Source organism: Hypanus sabinus, chromosome 11 (assembly GCF_030144855.1).
Source record: "Hypanus sabinus isolate sHypSab1 chromosome 11, sHypSab1.hap1, whole genome shotgun sequence".
NCBI classification, from domain to species: Eukaryota; Metazoa; Chordata; class Chondrichthyes; order Myliobatiformes; family Dasyatidae; genus Hypanus; species Hypanus sabinus.
Window position 1 is genome coordinate 2,435,232 of NC_082716.1, and position 17,454 is coordinate 2,452,685.

The window sequence follows — 17,454 nt, forward strand, 5'->3', positions numbered from 1 at the left end:
ATTGGCTCTTTGATAGTACTGAATAGGGTAAGTTGTAGGGAAATCATCTTGTAGATGGGGTTGACCAGGGTGGGTGGTTGGGAAGTCATTCTTGATAAGGTCAGTAGCAGGGAGGTTGTTATCTCAGTAGGGTTGATGGTAGTGAAGTCATCTCAAAAGGGTTGGGTAGGGAAATGGTCTTGTTGATGAGGTTGGATAGCACAGGTAGTAAAGTCATCTTGTTTATAGGACTGGATAAAGTAGTGGTAGGGAAGTCGTCTCACTGATTAGGTTGGATTGTAGGAAAGTTGCTCTCTTGATAGAATTGGACTAGGTAGGTCATAGGGAAGTCACGTCGTAGACAGTGTTAGACAGAGTAAGGAGTAAGGAAGTTATCCTGTAAATAGGTTTGGATAGGGTAGGTGGTAGGGAAGTTGTTATCTCAAGGTTGCATAGGGGAGGTAGCTGTGAAGTTGTTAACTTGATAGTGTTGGATACGGTCAGTCATTGGGAAGCGTCCTGTTGATAGGGTTGCATAAGGTGGTCATAGGGAAGTCATCTTGTAGATAGGGTTGGTTAGGGTAGGTTGTAGGGAAGTCATCTCAATTGCATTGAATAGAATTGGTGGTAGGGTAGTTGTTTCATTGATAGGGTTGGATAGTGTAGATTGTCGGGAAGTTGTTGATAGAGTTGGACAGGGTGGGGGTAGGGAAGTAGTTGCGTTAAAGTTGGATAAGGTAGGTTGAAGTGATGTTTCAATGATAGGGTTAGATAGGGTAGGTGGTAGGGCAGTTATTGCCTTGATAGGATTGGATAGGGTAGGTATGGCCACAATAGGTCAACAGCAGATGCAATCTCAATGGCTCTTCACATGGCTTTAGACCCTGGAGAACACAAATACCTAATTCAGGATGCTCAGCATTTAATACCATCATTCCCACAATCCTGGTTGAGAAATTGCAGAACCTCCCTCTGCAATTGTATCCTCGACTTCCTAACTGGAAGACCACAATCTGAGCGGGTTGGTGATGACATCTCCTCGCTGATGATCAATACTGGTGCATCTCAGAGGTGTATGCTTAGCTCACTGCTCTACTCTCTATATACACATGACTGTGTGGCTAGGCATAGCTCAAATACCATCTATAAATTTGCTGACGATACAACCATTGTTGGTAGAATCTCAGATGGTGATGAGAGGGCGTACAGGAGCAAGATATGCTAACTAGTGGAATGGTGTCACAGCAACAACCTGGCATTCAACATCAGAAAAGTGAAAGAGCTGATTGTGGACTTCCGGAGGGGTAAGACGAAGGAACACATACCAATCCTTATAGAGGGATCAGAAGTGGAGAGAGTGAGCAGTTTCAAGTTCCTGGATGTCAAGATCTCTGAAGATCTAACCTGGTCCCAACATGCCGATGCAGTTATAAAGCAGCTATACTTCATTAGGATTCTGAAGAGATTTGTTATGTCAACAAATGTACTCAAGGACTTTTCAAGTCAAGTCAAGTCACTTTTATTGTCATTTTGACAATAACAGTACGTAGTAAAAATGAGAACGTTTTTCAGGACCATGGTGTTACATGACACAGTACAAAAACTAGACTGAACTATGTTTAAAAAAAACAACACAGAGGCAGCTACAGTAGACTACAGACCTACACAGGACTGCATAAAGTGCACAAAAACAATGCAGGCATTACAGTAAATAATAAACGGGACAATAGGGAAGGTGTCAGTCCAGGCTTCGGGTTTTGAGGAGTCTGATAGCTTGGGGGAAGAAAATACAGATGTACCGTGGAGAGCATTCTGACAGGCTGCATCATTGCCTGGTATGGCTTTAGGGGGCACTACTGCACAGGACATAAAGAAGCTGCAGAGGGTTGTAAATTTAGTCGGCTCCATCTTGGGTACCAGCCTACAAAATACCCAGGACATCTTCAGGGAGCGGTGTTTCAGAAAGGCAGTGTCCATTATTAAGGACCTCCAGCATCCAAGGCAAGCCCTTTCCTCACTGTTACCATCCAGTAGGTACAGAAGCCTGAAGACACACATTTATCGATTCAGAAACAGCTTCTTCCATCTACAATCTGATTTCTAAATGGACTTTGAACCCTTCTCTTTTTTTAATATGTATTTCTGTTTCTATAGTATTTCTGTTTTCAATATACATATCCTGTAATTGATTTTTTCTTCTATATTATGTATTGCATTGAACTGCTGCTACTAAGTTAACAAATTTCACGACACGTGGCAGTGATAATAAACCTAATTCTGATTCTCTATTGGGGAAGTCACCTTGGATTGGTTGGTGGTAGGGCAGTGATGATGATGGATAAGGTAGGTAGTTAAGTCATCTAGTTGATAGGCTTGGTTAAGGAAGGTAGTTGGGAAGTCTACTTGATAAGGTTGGATGGGGTAGCTGGTAGGAAGTTGTCTCGTTAGTTGGCTTGTATACGGCAGGTGGTAGGGATGTCGTCTTGATAGTGTTGGATAGGATAGGTAGTAGGGAAGTCGTCTCGGTGCTAGGGAAATCATCTTGTAGCGGTGTGCTACACACAGTGCTGGAATAACGACGCAGGCAGTGAGTTGCAGTTGCGTAAAAGATCTATTCAAACTTCGCGGCCTCATTTTTAAGCCTTCCCATTTCCGCCCTCCCTGGGCAAGAATGCTGTAAGGGGCGCATATTCACAGTCCCTTCCCGCGAGTGGGCTTTTCCCCTTGCTGCTGAGGAAGGCCTGGCGCCCTTTTTGGGGCTGGCGTCTCTGCCGGCGCGTGCCATTTTGTGAGCCGGTTCGAGTGCACTGGAAAGTGGGTCACCACATAACCCCCCATCCCCCACAGAACCAGCAATACACCCCCCAATGTCTACAGTCTGAGTCGGCCTCTGTTTGGGAGGTCTGCCTCTGCGCCGCGGTGCCTGAGCTCCAGCCGGCTCCGCCAGGTCCACATGGGCCGGTTTGAGTCAGTCAACTGTGAAAACCTCCCCCCCACCCCCCCCAATGTCCAGCACGAACGTGGACCCATTGTTCCTGATCACCTTAAACAGCCCCTCATAGGGGCGCTGTAGCGGTGCCCGATGTTCACCCCGTCATACAGAAACCAACTTACAGTGCTGCAGGTCTTTGGGTACGCAGGTCGGGCTCTGTCCATGCTGTGTATGGGGGCCAGGTTACCGAGCCTCTCACGTAGTCTGTCCAGGAATGCTGCGGGTTCTTCCTCTTGCCCCCTTGGGGCTGGTATGAACTCTCCTGGGACGACCAGGGGTGCGCTGTGCACCATCTTGGCTGACGAGGTGTGCAGATCCTCTGGGTGCTGTGCGGATTCCGAGCAGGACCCAGGGAAGTTCGTCCACCCAGTTAAGCCCTTTCAGGTGGGCCATGAGAGCCGATTTCAGGTGACAGTAGAAACGCTCCACTAGTCTGTTTAATTGTGGGTGGTGTAGTTGTGTTCCCAAAAGGCTGGCCATAGCTGACCACAGGCTGGAGGTGAACTGGGCGCCTCTGTTGGAGGTAATGTGGGCCGGTACACCAAAGAGAGATACCCAGGTTGCAATCAGTGCCCGGGCGTAAGATTCGAAGGTGGTGTCGGTGAGTGGGACCGCCTCTGGCCATCTTGTGAACCGGTGTACGATAGTGAGGAGGTGCCGCGCTCCTCGCGACACTGGCAGGGGCTCCACGATATCCACATGAATGTGGTTGAAATGCCAGCGGGTGGGGTGGAACTGCTGCGGCAGGGCTTTGGTGTGCTGCTGCACCTTGGCTGTTTGGCACTGCATGCATGTTTTGGCCCATTCACTGACCTGCTTGCGGAGTACGTGCCAAACGAACCTGTTGGAGACCATCCGGACGGTTGTCCTGATGGAGGGGTGCACTAAGTTGTGAATGGTGCTGAAGACTCGCTGCCGCCAGGCTGTCAGGACGATGGGGTGAGGTTGGCCAGTAGCTATGTCACACAGTAGGGTCCTCTCACCTGGGCCTGCGGGGAAGTTTTGGAGCTGCAAACCGGAGACTGCAGTTCTGTAATTAGGGATCTCGTCGTCTGCCTGCTGCGCCTCCGCCAGGGACAGGGCCTGGATGGTAGGTCTGGATAGTGCGTCCACCATGACGTTGTCCTTTCCCGAGACATGCTGGATGTCCATCATGTATTCGGAGATGTAGGACTGATGTCGCTGCTGGCTGAACAACCAGGGATCAGACGCCTTCTTGAACGCAAAGGTAAGTGGTTTGTGGTCCGTGAACGCGGTGAAGGGCCTACCTTCTAAGAAGTACCTGAAATGCTGGATTGCCAGGTATAGTGCCAACAGCTCCCCGTCGAAAGCACTGTATTTGAGTTCGAGTGGTTGTGGGTGTTTGCTGAAGAATGCCAGGGGTTGCCGGCGACCCTCGATGAGTTGTTCCAGCACTCCACTGACTGCTGCGTTGGATGCGTCCACTGTGAGGGCGGTAGGGACGTCTGTTCTGGGGTGCACTAGCATCGTGGCGTTTGCCAAGGTTTCTTTGGTTTTAACGAAAGCGGCTGCAGCCTCTTCGTCCCAGGTAATGTCCTTGCCCTTACCCGACATCAGGGTGAACAGGGGGCACATGATTCGGGCTGCTGAGGAGAGGAAGCGGTAGTAGAAATTCACCATACCCACGAATTCCTGCAGGCCTTTCAGTGTGTTGGGTCGGGGGAAGTGGCGGACCGCGTCTACCTTGGCAGGCAGAGGGGTTGCCCTGTCTTTAGTAATCCTGTGGCCCAGGAAGTCGATGGTGTCGAGTCTGAACTGGCATTTGGCCGGGTTGATTGTTAGGCCGTATTCACTCAGTCGGGCGTAGAGTTGACAGAGGTGGGACAGATGCTCCTGATGACTACTGCTGGCTATGAGGATGTCGTCCAAATAGATGAATGCAAAGTCCAGGTCGCGTCCATGAGCTGCTGGAACGCCTGTGTGGCATTCTTTAGGCCAAACGGCATTCAGAGGAATTCGAAAAGGCCGAACAGAGTAATGAGTGCTGTTTTGGGGACGTCGTCCAGATGCAAGGGGATTTGATGGTATCCCCGGACGAGGTCTACCTTGGAAAAGATCCTTGCACCATGCAGGTTTGCTACAAAGTCCTGAATGTGCGGCACAGGGTAGCGGTCCGGTGTGGTAACCTCGTTCAGTCTGCGGTAGTCGCCACATGTTCTCCAGCCCCCTGTTGCTTTGGGCACCATGTGCAGGGGGGAGGCCCATGGGCTGTCGGACCGCCGGATGATCCCCAATTCCTCCATCCTCTGGAACTCCTCCTTCGCCAGTCGGAGCTTGTCCAGGGGAAGCCTTCGAACACGGTCGTGGAGGGGTGGTCCCTGGGTCGGTTCGTGGTGCTGTACTCCGTGTCTGGGCATGGCTGCCATGAACTGCGGTGCCAGAACTGATAGGAAGTCCGCCAGGACTCTGTTGAATTTGTTGTCGGACAGTGTGATGGAGCCCAGGTGTGGGGCTAGCAACTGTGCTTCACCCAGGGAGAACGTTTGAAAAGTCTTGGCGTGGACTAGTCTCTGCCCTTGCAGGTCGACCAGCAGGCTGTGAGCTCGCAAAAAATCAGCCCCCAGGAGTGGTTGGGCCACGGCGGCCAGTGTGAAGTCCCATGTGAACCGGCTGGAGCCAAACTGTAGCCGCACTATACAGGTGCCGTAGGTCCATATTGTGCTGCCATTTGCACAATGAGGGTGGATCCCGGTTCTCTGTTGCGGGTGTTGTAACTCGTCAGAGGTAAGACACTGATCTCGGCTCCGGTGTCGACCAAAAAGCGGCGTCCCAACTGTTTGTCCCAGACATACAGGAGGCTATCCCGATGGCCAGCCGCCGTAGCCATCTGCGGCAGCTGGCCCTGGCGTTTCCCAGAAAGGCTTCTGTGCCCCACCGCTGGTGGTAGAAGCACCATTGTTCGTTGGCCTCTGCACTTCTGCCTCTGGGTTTTGTGGGCTCTGTTGCCGGGCCTGGTCTGGTCTGCTTTTGGGTGCGTGGCTTGGTGATCTGTGCGACGGATGCCCCATTCTCCTTCTTGGCTTTCCACAGCCCATCTGCCTGGGCCGCCACCTTCCAGGAGGCTGAAATCCGTGTCGGACAGCAGCAGGCATATGTCCTCAGGCAGCTGCTCTAGGAACACTTGCTCAAACATGAGGCAGGGCTAGTGTCCTTCAGCCAGGGCCAGCATCTCGTTCATTAATGCCGACGGCGGTCTGTCTCCCAAACCATCCAGGTGCAGTAAGCAGGCAGCTCGCTCGCGCTATGAGAGTCCGAAAGTCCTTATGATCAGGGCTTTGAATGCTGTGTATTTGCCGTCCTCCGGGAGCGACTGTATGAACTCCTCAACCTGGGCAGCTGTCTCGTGGTCGAGGGAGCTCACCACGTAGTAGTAACGTGTGGAATCCGAGGTTATCTGCCGAATGTGGAATTGGGCTTCTGCTTGCTGGAACCATAGGTGAGGTCGCAGCATCCAGAAGCTTGGCAATTTTAACAAAACTGCATGAACAGATGCGGCATCGTTCACCTTCAGTCCAAATATCGTTTGGACCGTCGGGGTCACCAATTTTAGCGGTGTGCTACACACAGCGCTGGAATAACGACATGCAGATGGTGAGTTGCAGTTACTTAAAAGATTTATTCAAACTTCGCGGCCTCTCTTTTAAGCCTTCCCGTTTCCGCCCTCCCCGGGCGGGAATACTGTAGGGGATGCATATTCACAGTTCCTTCCCGTGTGCGGGCTTTCCCCCTTGCTGGTGAAGAAGGCCTGGCACCCTTTTTGAGGCCGGCCTCTCTGCCGGTGCGCGCCATTTTGTGAGCCAGTTCAAGTGCACTGGAAAGTGGGTTACCACGATCTCGTTGCTGCAACTCCACTCTCCTGTCCAGCAGACACATGGATTCCAATCAGTGACACCTCACACAGTGTTTACCCACACACATCTCCACTCCCCTGTCCAACACAGATCATTCTCATTCAGTGACACCTCAAACAATGTTTAGTCACGCAGGACTCCACTCCCCTGTCCAACACAGATCATTCTCATTCAGTGACACCACAAACAATGTTTACCCACACACATCATTCTCATTCATTGAGACCACAGACACACACGACTCTACTTTCTTTTCTCTTTTTTGAATATTGATCTCAGTCACTGAGATCTCAAGACAGTGTTTACCCTACACATGACTTTACTGTCTTGTCTAACAAACGTATTGATTTCAATCAGTGAGACCTCAGACACAGTGTTTGCCCACACATAACTTCACTCTCCTGTCCAACAAACATGTCAATCTCAACCAGTGAGATCACAGACAGTGTTCACACACACACCATTATGTTGTTACACCAGGCTGTTGTTTTTCTCATTGCAATCAGCTGAATAGATCTCAGTTCCCCTGTGGTTCAAGGGCCCGCTGATTAATGTTTAACGCACATGTGTGAAACTGTTTGTAAAGTACCACTCCAGACACAGGATACACTCCTCACAACCAGCAGAATCAGAATCAGACTTTAATCACCTGTACACATACAAGGAATTTACTTCTGGCAGATGTTGTGTCTCTGCTCATAACAATAATAATGATAAATATAAATGAAAATATAGATTATACATACAAGTAGTGCAATCCAAGTAATAGTTAGCCGACAGTTAACTGTTCAGCAAAGTGACCGCAGTAGGGAAAGAACTTCTCCAGTGCCTATTAGTCTTAGTCTGGAGGGATCTGAAGCGCCTACCAGACGGAAGCAGTTCAAACAGTCCATGCGCAGGATGGAAGGAGTCCTTTATGATGTTCCCCGCCCTCTTCTTCAACCTGGAAGAGCACAGGTCCACAATAGAGGGCAGGGAGGCTCCAATGATGCGCTCGGCAGTCCTCACTGTGCGCTGTAGTCTGGTTCTATCCTGCTTGGTGGCGGCTCCAAACCACACAGTGATGGAGGTGCACAGGACAGACTCAATGACTGCAGTGTAGAACTGCAGCAGCAATTCCTGAGGCAGACCATATTTCCTCAAGAGCCGCAGGAAGTACATCCGCTGCTGGGCCTTCTTCAGGATGGAGCTGATGTTCTGCTCCCACTTCAGATCCTGAGAGATGGTGGTTCCCAGGAACCTGAAGTTCTCCACGGTGGACACAGGGCTGCCGAGGACATAACGGGGGGATGTCTCCTGAAATCCACTATCATCTCCTTTGTCTTGAGCAGCCAAACTATTACACAGGCTGTGCAGGTTGATAGAGTAGTTAAGGCATATGGTGTGCAGGCTGTCATTAGTTGGGGGATGAAGTTGCAGCTCTATAAAACTGGTTAGAACACACCTGGAATATTGAGTTCAATTCTGGTCAGCTCATTAGACCATAGGACTAACCTACTGCAATTTTTTTGAGTAAGTTACAAGCAGGGTAGACGATGTACTTGAATTTTCAGAAGGCCTTTGATAAGGTGCCGCACATAAGGCTGCTTAGCAAGATAAGAGCCGGTGGAATTACAGGGAAGCTACTAGCATGGGTGGAGCATTGGCTGATCAGCAGAAAACAGAGAGTGGGAATAAAAGGAGCCTATTCTGGTTGGCTGCCGGTCACCAGTGGAGTTCCACAGGGCTCGGTGTTGGGACCGCTGCTTTTCACAATGTATGTCAATGATTTGCAGATGATACAAATATAGGTGAAGGAGTGGGTAGTGTTAGGACACAGAGAGCCTGCAGAGAGACTTCAAATAGTTTAGGGGAATGGGCAAAGAAGTGGCAAATGAAATACAATGTTGGAAAGTGTATGGTCATGCACTCTGGTGGAAGAAATAAACAGGCAGACTATTATTTAGATGGGGAGAGAATTCAAAATGCAGAGATGCAAAGGGACTTGGGAGGCCTTGTGCAAGATACCCTAAAGGTTAACCTGCAGGTTGTGTCAGTGGTGAAGAAGGCAAATGTAATGTTGGCATTCATTTCTAGAGGTATAGAATATAAGAACAGGAATGTGATGTTGAGGCTCTTGTAAGGCACTCGTGAGACCTCAGTTGGAGTATTACGTGCAGTTTTGGACTCCTTATTTTAGAAAGGATATACTGACATTAGAGAGGGTTCAGAGAAGATTCACAAGAATGATTCCAGGAATGAAAGGGTATGAGGAATGTCTGGCAGCTCTTGGGCTGTATTCCCTGGAGTTCAGGAGAATGAGGGGGGGTCTCATAGAAACATTCCAAATGTTAAAAGGCCTGAACAGATAAGACATGGCAAAGTTATTTCCCATGGTATGTCTTGCTCAACAACGTTCCTCATATCATAACCCTTTAATTCCTGGAGTCATTCTTGTGAACCTACTGTGGAACCTTTCCAATGCCAGCACGTCTTTTCTAAGATGAGGGGCCCAAGATTGTTCACAATGCTGATGGTGAGGCCACACCAGTGCCTTATAAAGCCTCAGCACCACATCCCTGCTCTTGTATTTCAACTCAACCTGCAAGTTAATCTTCAGAGTGTTCTTCACAAGGACTCCCGTCCCTCTGCACCTCAGATTCCTGGATTTTCTCCCCGTTTAGAAAATAGTCTGCACATTTATTTCTACTTCTAAAGTGCATGACCATGCATTTTCCAGCATTGTATCTCACTTGCCATTTTCTTTCCCATTCTCCTAATCTGTCTTAAGTCCTTCTGCATCCCACCAGTTTCCTCAACACTACCTGCCTCTACACCAATCTGCATCATCTAAATCATTGATATACAACTTAAAAAGAAGCGGTCCCAATACTGACCCCTGCAGAACACCACTAGTCCCTGACAGCCAAGCAGAAAAGGATCCTTTTATTCTCACTCACTGCCTCCTACCATTCAGCCCAAGCTCTAACCATGTTAGTAACTTTCCTTTTAACTTGGTAAGCAGCCTCGTGTGTGGCACTTGTCAAAGGTTCTCTGAGAGTCCAAAATCCACTGCATCACCTTTCCCTATCTTACTTGAAATCTTCTCACTATAGGAAGCTTCAGAGAGGGTGCAGAGGAGATTCACCAGGATTAGAGAGCATGTTTTATGAAGAAAGGTTAAGTAAGCTAGGGCTTTTCCCTTTACAGCAAAGGAGAATGAGAAGTGACTTGATAGAAGTGTGCAGTATGATAGGAGGGATATATCGAGTGGACAGCCAAGGTGAAAATGACTAATACAAGGGGGCATAATTTTAAGGTGATTGGAGGAAAGTATAGGGGGGGATGTCCTTTTTCTACGGAGTGCTGAGTGAGTGGAACAGGCTACCAGATGTGATGATAGAAGCAGGTACATTAAGGACGTTTAAGAGACTCCTAGATAGACACATTGATGTTTGAAAAATGGAGCGTTTTGTAGGGGGGAAGGAATAGGTTGATCCTGGAATAGGTTAGAAGGTCAGAACATTTAAAAGAATTTGGGTAGGTACCTGGATGGGAAGGGTATGGAGGGCTACAGTCTGGATGCAATTCAATGGGACTGGGTAGATTAATGGTTCAGTATGGACTTTGTGGGCTGAAGGGCCTGTGTCTGCGCTGAAGTGTCGTGTGACTCTATAAACTTGCTGGAGTTCAGGAAGAACAAGGGGCCATCTCATTTAAATGTATTGGATATTGAAAGGCCTCTATAGAGTGGATGTGGAGAGGATGTTTCTTATGGTGGGAGAGTCTGGGACCAGAGGGCTCAGCTTCCAAGTAGAGGAAAGTCCCTATAGATCAGAGATGAGGAATTTCTTTAGCTGGAGGGTGGTGGAGCTATGGAATCCATTACCACAGATGTCTGTGCAGGTCAAGTATAGAGTACAAAGTAGATGTGTTTTTGATTAGTAAGGACATCAAATGTTACAGGGAGAAAGCAGGAAAATAGGGTTGAGAGGGATAATAAATCAACCATGATGGAATGGTGAAGTGGATTTGATGTTTTGAATGGCCTAATTCTGTTCCTTTGACTTTGGTCTTCTAGTTCAGGGCACTGTTGTAATGGAAAATAACTGGTTCTTTGAGTCTCAACAGTAGAGGCCTGGACACACACAGTTTTAATAATAAGGAATTTATTTACAAAGGGAAGTCGGGTCAACACAAGCAACTACAATATTCTAACAAAAGGCGCTTAGGGTTAACACGTGTGGGGAAGGTCGGGTCGGCCGTACGATACACAGAAAGCAGTGTGGGGACAGGGTACAGTTACACATACAAAGAACAAGGGAAAAGCACTGCGATAGCTATCCCCCTTGACCTTGGATAGTTGCGGCTCCCTTACCAGGACAAACAATAAACCTTCTCAAACATAAATCAATGCACTTAACTTCAATAAGGTGGTCTGTAAAAGAGAGCGAGCCAGACACATGTCTCACCTTTTATAGCATGGGGCTGGGTGAGATAATCCAAAAAGGTGACCAATAATTTAGGTGTGCATTGACTAGTTGGGAGGGACCAAATGTTGATTGGCGTGTGGTGCGTCCTCCGACCAGCCAGGTGGCAGTGCGTCTGTCACGTAGCCGGCATCTCTGGATACAGGCACCTATTTGCATTCTCACCCTCTACCTCACCTAATGCCTTCCCCAGCTCAGGCTGTCTGGTCTCCTTGACATTCCTACTCAGCCCGTTTTCTAAGACTTGGGTTCTCCATGTTCTGCAGGATGGTCCGACTGATGGGGTTAGCAACAAAGCCTCCCAAGCAGCCACAGAAGAGGAAACGGGCATCACTGCGGAAACGGCCCAGGCTAAAGGATCTGATCAACGTGACGAAAGTGACTTCCCAGAGGTGAGAGCAAGATAAACAGCCCATGGGCTGCGTTAGAGCATCAATCTACCCGCTGGCTCACCACTTCTCCTGGTTCAGTGGTGTTATTATTCACTAACCCTTGCTCCAACCTCTTCCCTGACATCTGAGATCAGTTTCTCCAGACTTCTAATCTCGAGCAGATACCAGTTCATCACCGGAGTCCCAGCACATCGTGCTATCTAATAGCAGAGTTCCCCGTTTATCCCAGCCCCTCGTGGTGAGCATTCCTTGCAGAAATACAGCTAATCTCTCTGCTCCATCCCTCCCCCATTGCCTTGCAGTGTCAATACTGATCCAACAGCTAATGAAGGCCATGATTGAATCTGCACCCCTCACGTCCTTAGGGAATCTCTGCTCACCCACTCTTTTTCCTGTCCAGCCCATGATTCAGTCTGCATTCCCCATTTGCCCACTTGCTTTCTCTGCCAGTAACCCCCTCAGTCTGGTTCATAGAGTCCAATGGCTTAGAAACAGGCCCTTCGGCCTAACTCATCCATACTGGTTAAGTTCCCATGTACTGGTCCGTCTCATGTACCCATATTTGGCTTCCTCACCTTTCCTATTCATAAATTTAACTAGAAATGATCAAAGTTCAGAATAAGCTTATTATCAAAGTGCATATATGTCACCATATACAACCCTGAGATTGATTGCTAGGTCATACTCAGTAAATCCATAATAGAATAATAATGACATAGGAGCAGAATTAGGCCATTCCATCATGGCTGGTTTATTATCCCCCTCAGCCCCATTCTCCTGCTTTCTCCCCGTAACCTTTGCACTCTGCCTTCAATATACCCAATGATTGGCCTCCACAGCTATCTGTGACAGTGAATTCCACAGATTCACCACCCTCTGCCTAAAGAAATTCTCCTCATCTCTGTTCTAAATGGATGTGTCCTCTAGTCCTAGACTCCCCCACTATAGAAAATGTCCTTTCCACATCTACTCTGTATAGGCCTTTCAATATTCAATAGCTTTCAATGAGATGCCCTCCCTCTTTCTTCTAGACTCCAAAAGTACAGCCCCAGAGCCAACAAATGCTCCTCATATGTTAACCTTTCTTTCCTGGGATCATTCTCTTGAGCACCCTCCTCTGGACCCTCTCCAACACCAGTACATCCTTTCTTAGATAAGGGGCCCAAAACTGCTCAAAATATTCAGTCTGAGTAATGCCTTACAAAGCTTCATATGGGTGCAGAAGGTGTCAATGTGCTGTTTTCCTGCTCCACCCACAGAACTTATGGCCACCCAAGCCAAAATTCCAACTGACTATCTGTTCCTGCCCACCCAGCTCTCATCCTGCTGTTCCGCCTTCAGAAGTGTTTGACCAGCTGCAGCCTCCAGGCCAAAGGAAGATCGAGTTCCACCTCCCGACCGACATGGGCAGTTTGCTGGAAGGTGGAGGGGAGCGGCAAGCAGGTAGGGAGTGGTGGGGTGGTTGCGAGTGGCCGTGGCTGCCAGCAACAGCTGGGTTCTTTGGGCCCTTAGTCAGCTGGTTCGTGATGACCTGTGATCCGTGTTGTGCTTTCGGTGGGGTGTGGTGTTAATGATAGATCTTCATGGTCACTGAGAGAAGTGTGGCAGCCGAGCCGCCATCTACATACATCTCCATTCCTCCTCCCATCTCCGTCCTCAACCAAACACTGGTAATGTAAACTGACAGCAGCGAGTGCTGCTCGAATCCAGGCGGCATCCGTAGAGAGAGAGAGATCTAGTCAGAACATAAATCAAAACTTAACTGTAAAATGTCTTATTTTACATTAATGACACACAATCTGAGGATGTGCTGGGGGCAGCCCACGAGTGTCTCCATGCTTCCATTGCCAGTGTATGGCATCCACAGCTTACTTACCTTAACCCAAATGTCCTGGAATGTGGGAGGAAATGGGAATGAGTGAACGTGTAAACTCCTTACAAGTTCAAGTTCATTGTCATTTCAACCATATTCATGCATGAAGCCAGACGAAACAACATTCCTCCAGACCACATATAACTCACACACAACACAAGAAGTAATTTTATCATAGATAAATTAACAAATAAAAAAATAGTTGATTCCAGTTAATTGTGACACATCGGAGCCATCATTTTGGCCCAATTAAACGACCATCTTATTTAGCTGAAGTTTCATGAAAATAGTTGAATAGGTTTTTTTTTTAAAACACAAACTACCATTTAACTCTAACAAATTATGTACTTAAATGAAATACACAAGTTAGAACACTACCAATATTAGTATTATAAAACTGTGTATTGGTTCTTAATATTTATCAGTGGAGGAATTCATCCAGTATATGCTGCTGTGTTCTTTTGATGAAATGAACAAAATCAGTGCAGTTACCTAGTGCAGATAATGGACTGCTTTCATACAATGCTTTGGACAATTGTATGCTCCAATTCTTCATTTTCATTGTAACATTCATGATGATGTTCAAAACCTTTAAACTCTTTGTGTTTCCTAACTTGCTGAAGTAGTTAAATTGTTTCGTTTTCACTCCCAGCTGTTTCTGGCATCTCCAAGCCTGGATGCTTGAAACCACAGTGAGCAAAACAGTTCCAAGTTGTCTCGCTGCTTATTTCTCACCGACTATCAGTGAGAAAAATCCCTGCTTAATGAACACAAACACGCACAACTGTTCACTCGAAGCACAGTATATGACTAGCGTCTTCACAAGTAATGTGACCGATACCAGTTTGAAACTTTTCAGCAACGGTCTCCTGTCCCAGTTAAGCAGCATGGTGTCCCAAACAAGCAGCAGCCCCAGTTACCCAGAATCTACTGTACATTCCAGAAAATTGACAAAATCAGAATCAGGTTTATTATCACCAACATGTGTCATGAAATTTGTTAACTTAACAGCTGCAGTTCAATACAATACATTATATAGGGAAAAAAAATAAAACAGGATGAGGTTTACCCCAGGCTACTGTGAGAGGCGAGGGAGGAGATTGCTGAACCTCTGACATTGATCTTTGTATCATCAATGGGGGCAGGAGAGGTTCCAGAGGATTGGAGGGCTGCAGATGTTGTTCCCTTATTCAAGAAAGGAAGTAGAGATAGCCCAGGAAATTATAGACCAGTGAGCCTTACTTCAGTGGTTTGTGAGATCCTGAGAGGCAGAATATATGAACATTTTGAGAGGTGTAATACAGTTAGGAATAGTCAGCATGGATTTGTCAAGGGCAGGTCGTGCCTTACAAGCCTGATTGAATTTTTTGAGGATGTGACTAAACACATTGATGAAGGTAGAGCAGTAGACGTAGTGTATATGGATTTCAGGAAGGCATTTGAGAAGGTGGTCCACACAGGGCTTATTGAGGAAGTAAGGTGGCATGGGATCCAAGGGGACCTTACTTTGTGGATCCAGAACTGGCTTGCCCACAAGAAGTCAAAGAGTGGTTGTAGACAGGTCATATTCTGCATGGAGGTCAGTGACCAGTGGTGTGCCTCAGGGATCTGTTCTGGGATCCCTTACTTTGTAATTTTTTATAAATAATCTGGATGAGGAAATGGAGGAATGGGTTTGTAAATTTGCTGATGACACAAAGGTTGGGGTGTTGTGGATAGTGTGGAGGGTTGTCAGAGGTTACAGCGGGACATTGATAGGATGCAAAACTGGGCTGAGAAGTGGTAGACGGAGTTCAACCCAGATAAGTGTGAGGTGGTTCATTTTGGTAGGTCAAATATGATGGGAGAATATAGTATTAATGTTGAGGCTCTTGGCAGTGTGGAGGATCAGAGGGACCTTGGAGTCCGAGTCCATACGACACTCAAAGCTGCTGCACAGGTTGTCTCTGTGGTTAAGAAGGCATACAGTGCATTGGCCTTCATCAACCGTAGGTTTGAGTTCAAGAGCAGAGAGGTAATGTTACAGCTATATAGGACCCTGGTCAGACTCCACTTGGAGTACTGTGCTTAGTTCAGGTCACCTCACTATAGGAAGGATGTGGAAACTCTAGAAAGGGTAACCCTAGGTAATTTCTAAAGTAAGTATATGTTCAGCACAGCATTGTGGGCCGAAGGGCCTGTTTTCTGCTCTAGGTTTTCTATATTTCCAATAAATTAATAAGTAAATGAATTACAGTTTACGTAATGCATAACGTGCATTTATGACACATTTAAAAAGTAAACACTACTGGCACTTTATACGTGGTTAGACTTGGGTTGTGACATGATGAAATGGCAGAGCAAACTTGATGGGCTGAATGGCCTAACTGCTCCTATGTCTTAAGGTCTTAAAATGAATCTCAAGGTTATATATGGCGACATATATGTAATAATAAATTTACTGTGAACTTTGAAGTGAAAGGTTTTTCCTCTGAATAGATTGTGGAGTACTCTTCTCACTTGCCTGTCACTGCCTCCTGTGTCTCCTCCTTTCCTTTCTTCTAACCCCTCTGCTTTCCTATCTGATTCCTTCTTCTCCAGCCCATTATATCTGTCCTACCCATCTGACTTCACCTATTGCCTTCTAGCTATCATGTTCTCCCTTCTGCCATCTTTTTATTCTGGTGTCTTCCACCTTCCTTTCCAGTCATGAAAAAGGGCCTCGGCCTGAAAAGTAACTGTTTATTCACTTCCGTAGATGTTGCCAGATCTGCCAAGTTCCTCCAGCATTTTGTATGCGTTGCTTTGGATTTCCAGCATCTACAGACTTTCCTGTATTTATTAGAAATGATATTTCAAGAATTACTAAATTCTGGAATCGTTCCGGAGGACTGGAAAATTGCAATTGTCGCTCCACACTTTAAGAAGGGTGGGGGTGGGAGGCAGAAGAAATTAACTTGATTTCAGTGGTGGGAAGCTGTTGGAGTCCATTATTTAGGATGCGGTTTAAGGGCACTTGGAGGCACGCTATAAAACAGGCCAAAGTTTGAATGATTTTCTTCAAAGGAAATCTTGCCAGAAAAATCTGTTGGAATTCTTTGGAGAAATAACAGGCAGGATAGACAAAGGAGAATTGGTGGATGTTATTTACTTGGATTTTCAGAAGGCCGTTGACAAGATGCTGCACATAAGGCTGCTAAGCAAGAGAAGAGCCTGTGGTATTACATCCACCAATAAGATACTAGTCTGGATAGAAGATTAGTGGACTGGCAGGAGGCAAAGAATGGGAATAAGGGGGCCTTTTCTGGTTGGCTGTAGAAGACTTGTGTGTCTCAGGGGTCAGTGTTAAGAATATGAAGATAGATTGGGAAAATCCGGTTGGTTTGGAGAGCAAGCAAGAGAATTTATAGAATGTCTACAAGGTGGCTTTTTAGAGCAGCTCGTGGTTGAGCCCACTACAGGAACGACAGTTCTGGGTTGAATGTCGTGTGATGAACTAGGTTTGATTAGGAAGTTAAGGTAAGCAGTGCTTACCTTCAGGAAGCACTGATCATAATATGATAAAATTCACTCAATATTTTGAGAGAGAGAGAGAGAAGATAAAGTCAGATATATCAGTGTTATAGTGGAGTACTCTAAAGGAAATTCCAGAGGCATGAGAGAGGAGTTGGCCAAAGTTGATTGGAGGGGGATGCTAGCAGGGATGACAACAGAGCATCAGTGGCTGGAGTTTCTGGGAACAATTCGGAAGGCAGAGGGTAGAAGCACTCCAAAGAGGAAGTATCCTGAAGGAAGGATGACATAACTGTGGCTGATGAGAGAAGTAAATCAAAACAGAAGGCAACTAAAAAAGACAAGGAGAGAAAATATGAAGGTAAACACGAGGAAATCTGCAGAT

At 47.0% G+C, this 17,454-nt stretch overlaps 1 protein-coding gene across 2 annotated transcripts in view; it reads left to right on the forward strand.

Moving 5' to 3' along the window:
• rnpc3 (RNA-binding region (RNP1, RRM) containing 3) overlaps positions 1 to 17,454 on the forward strand; it is a 77,083-nt gene that overhangs the window by 43,098 nt on the left and 16,531 nt on the right. For both annotated transcript variants that reach the window (XM_059983661.1, XM_059983660.1), the window contains exons 9-10: positions 11,579 to 11,704; positions 13,020 to 13,147. In XM_059983661.1, coding sequence (XP_059839644.1) covers positions 11,579 to 11,704; positions 13,020 to 13,147 — 254 coding nt within the window. The remainder of the gene's footprint in view (positions 1 to 11,578; positions 11,705 to 13,019; positions 13,148 to 17,454) is intronic.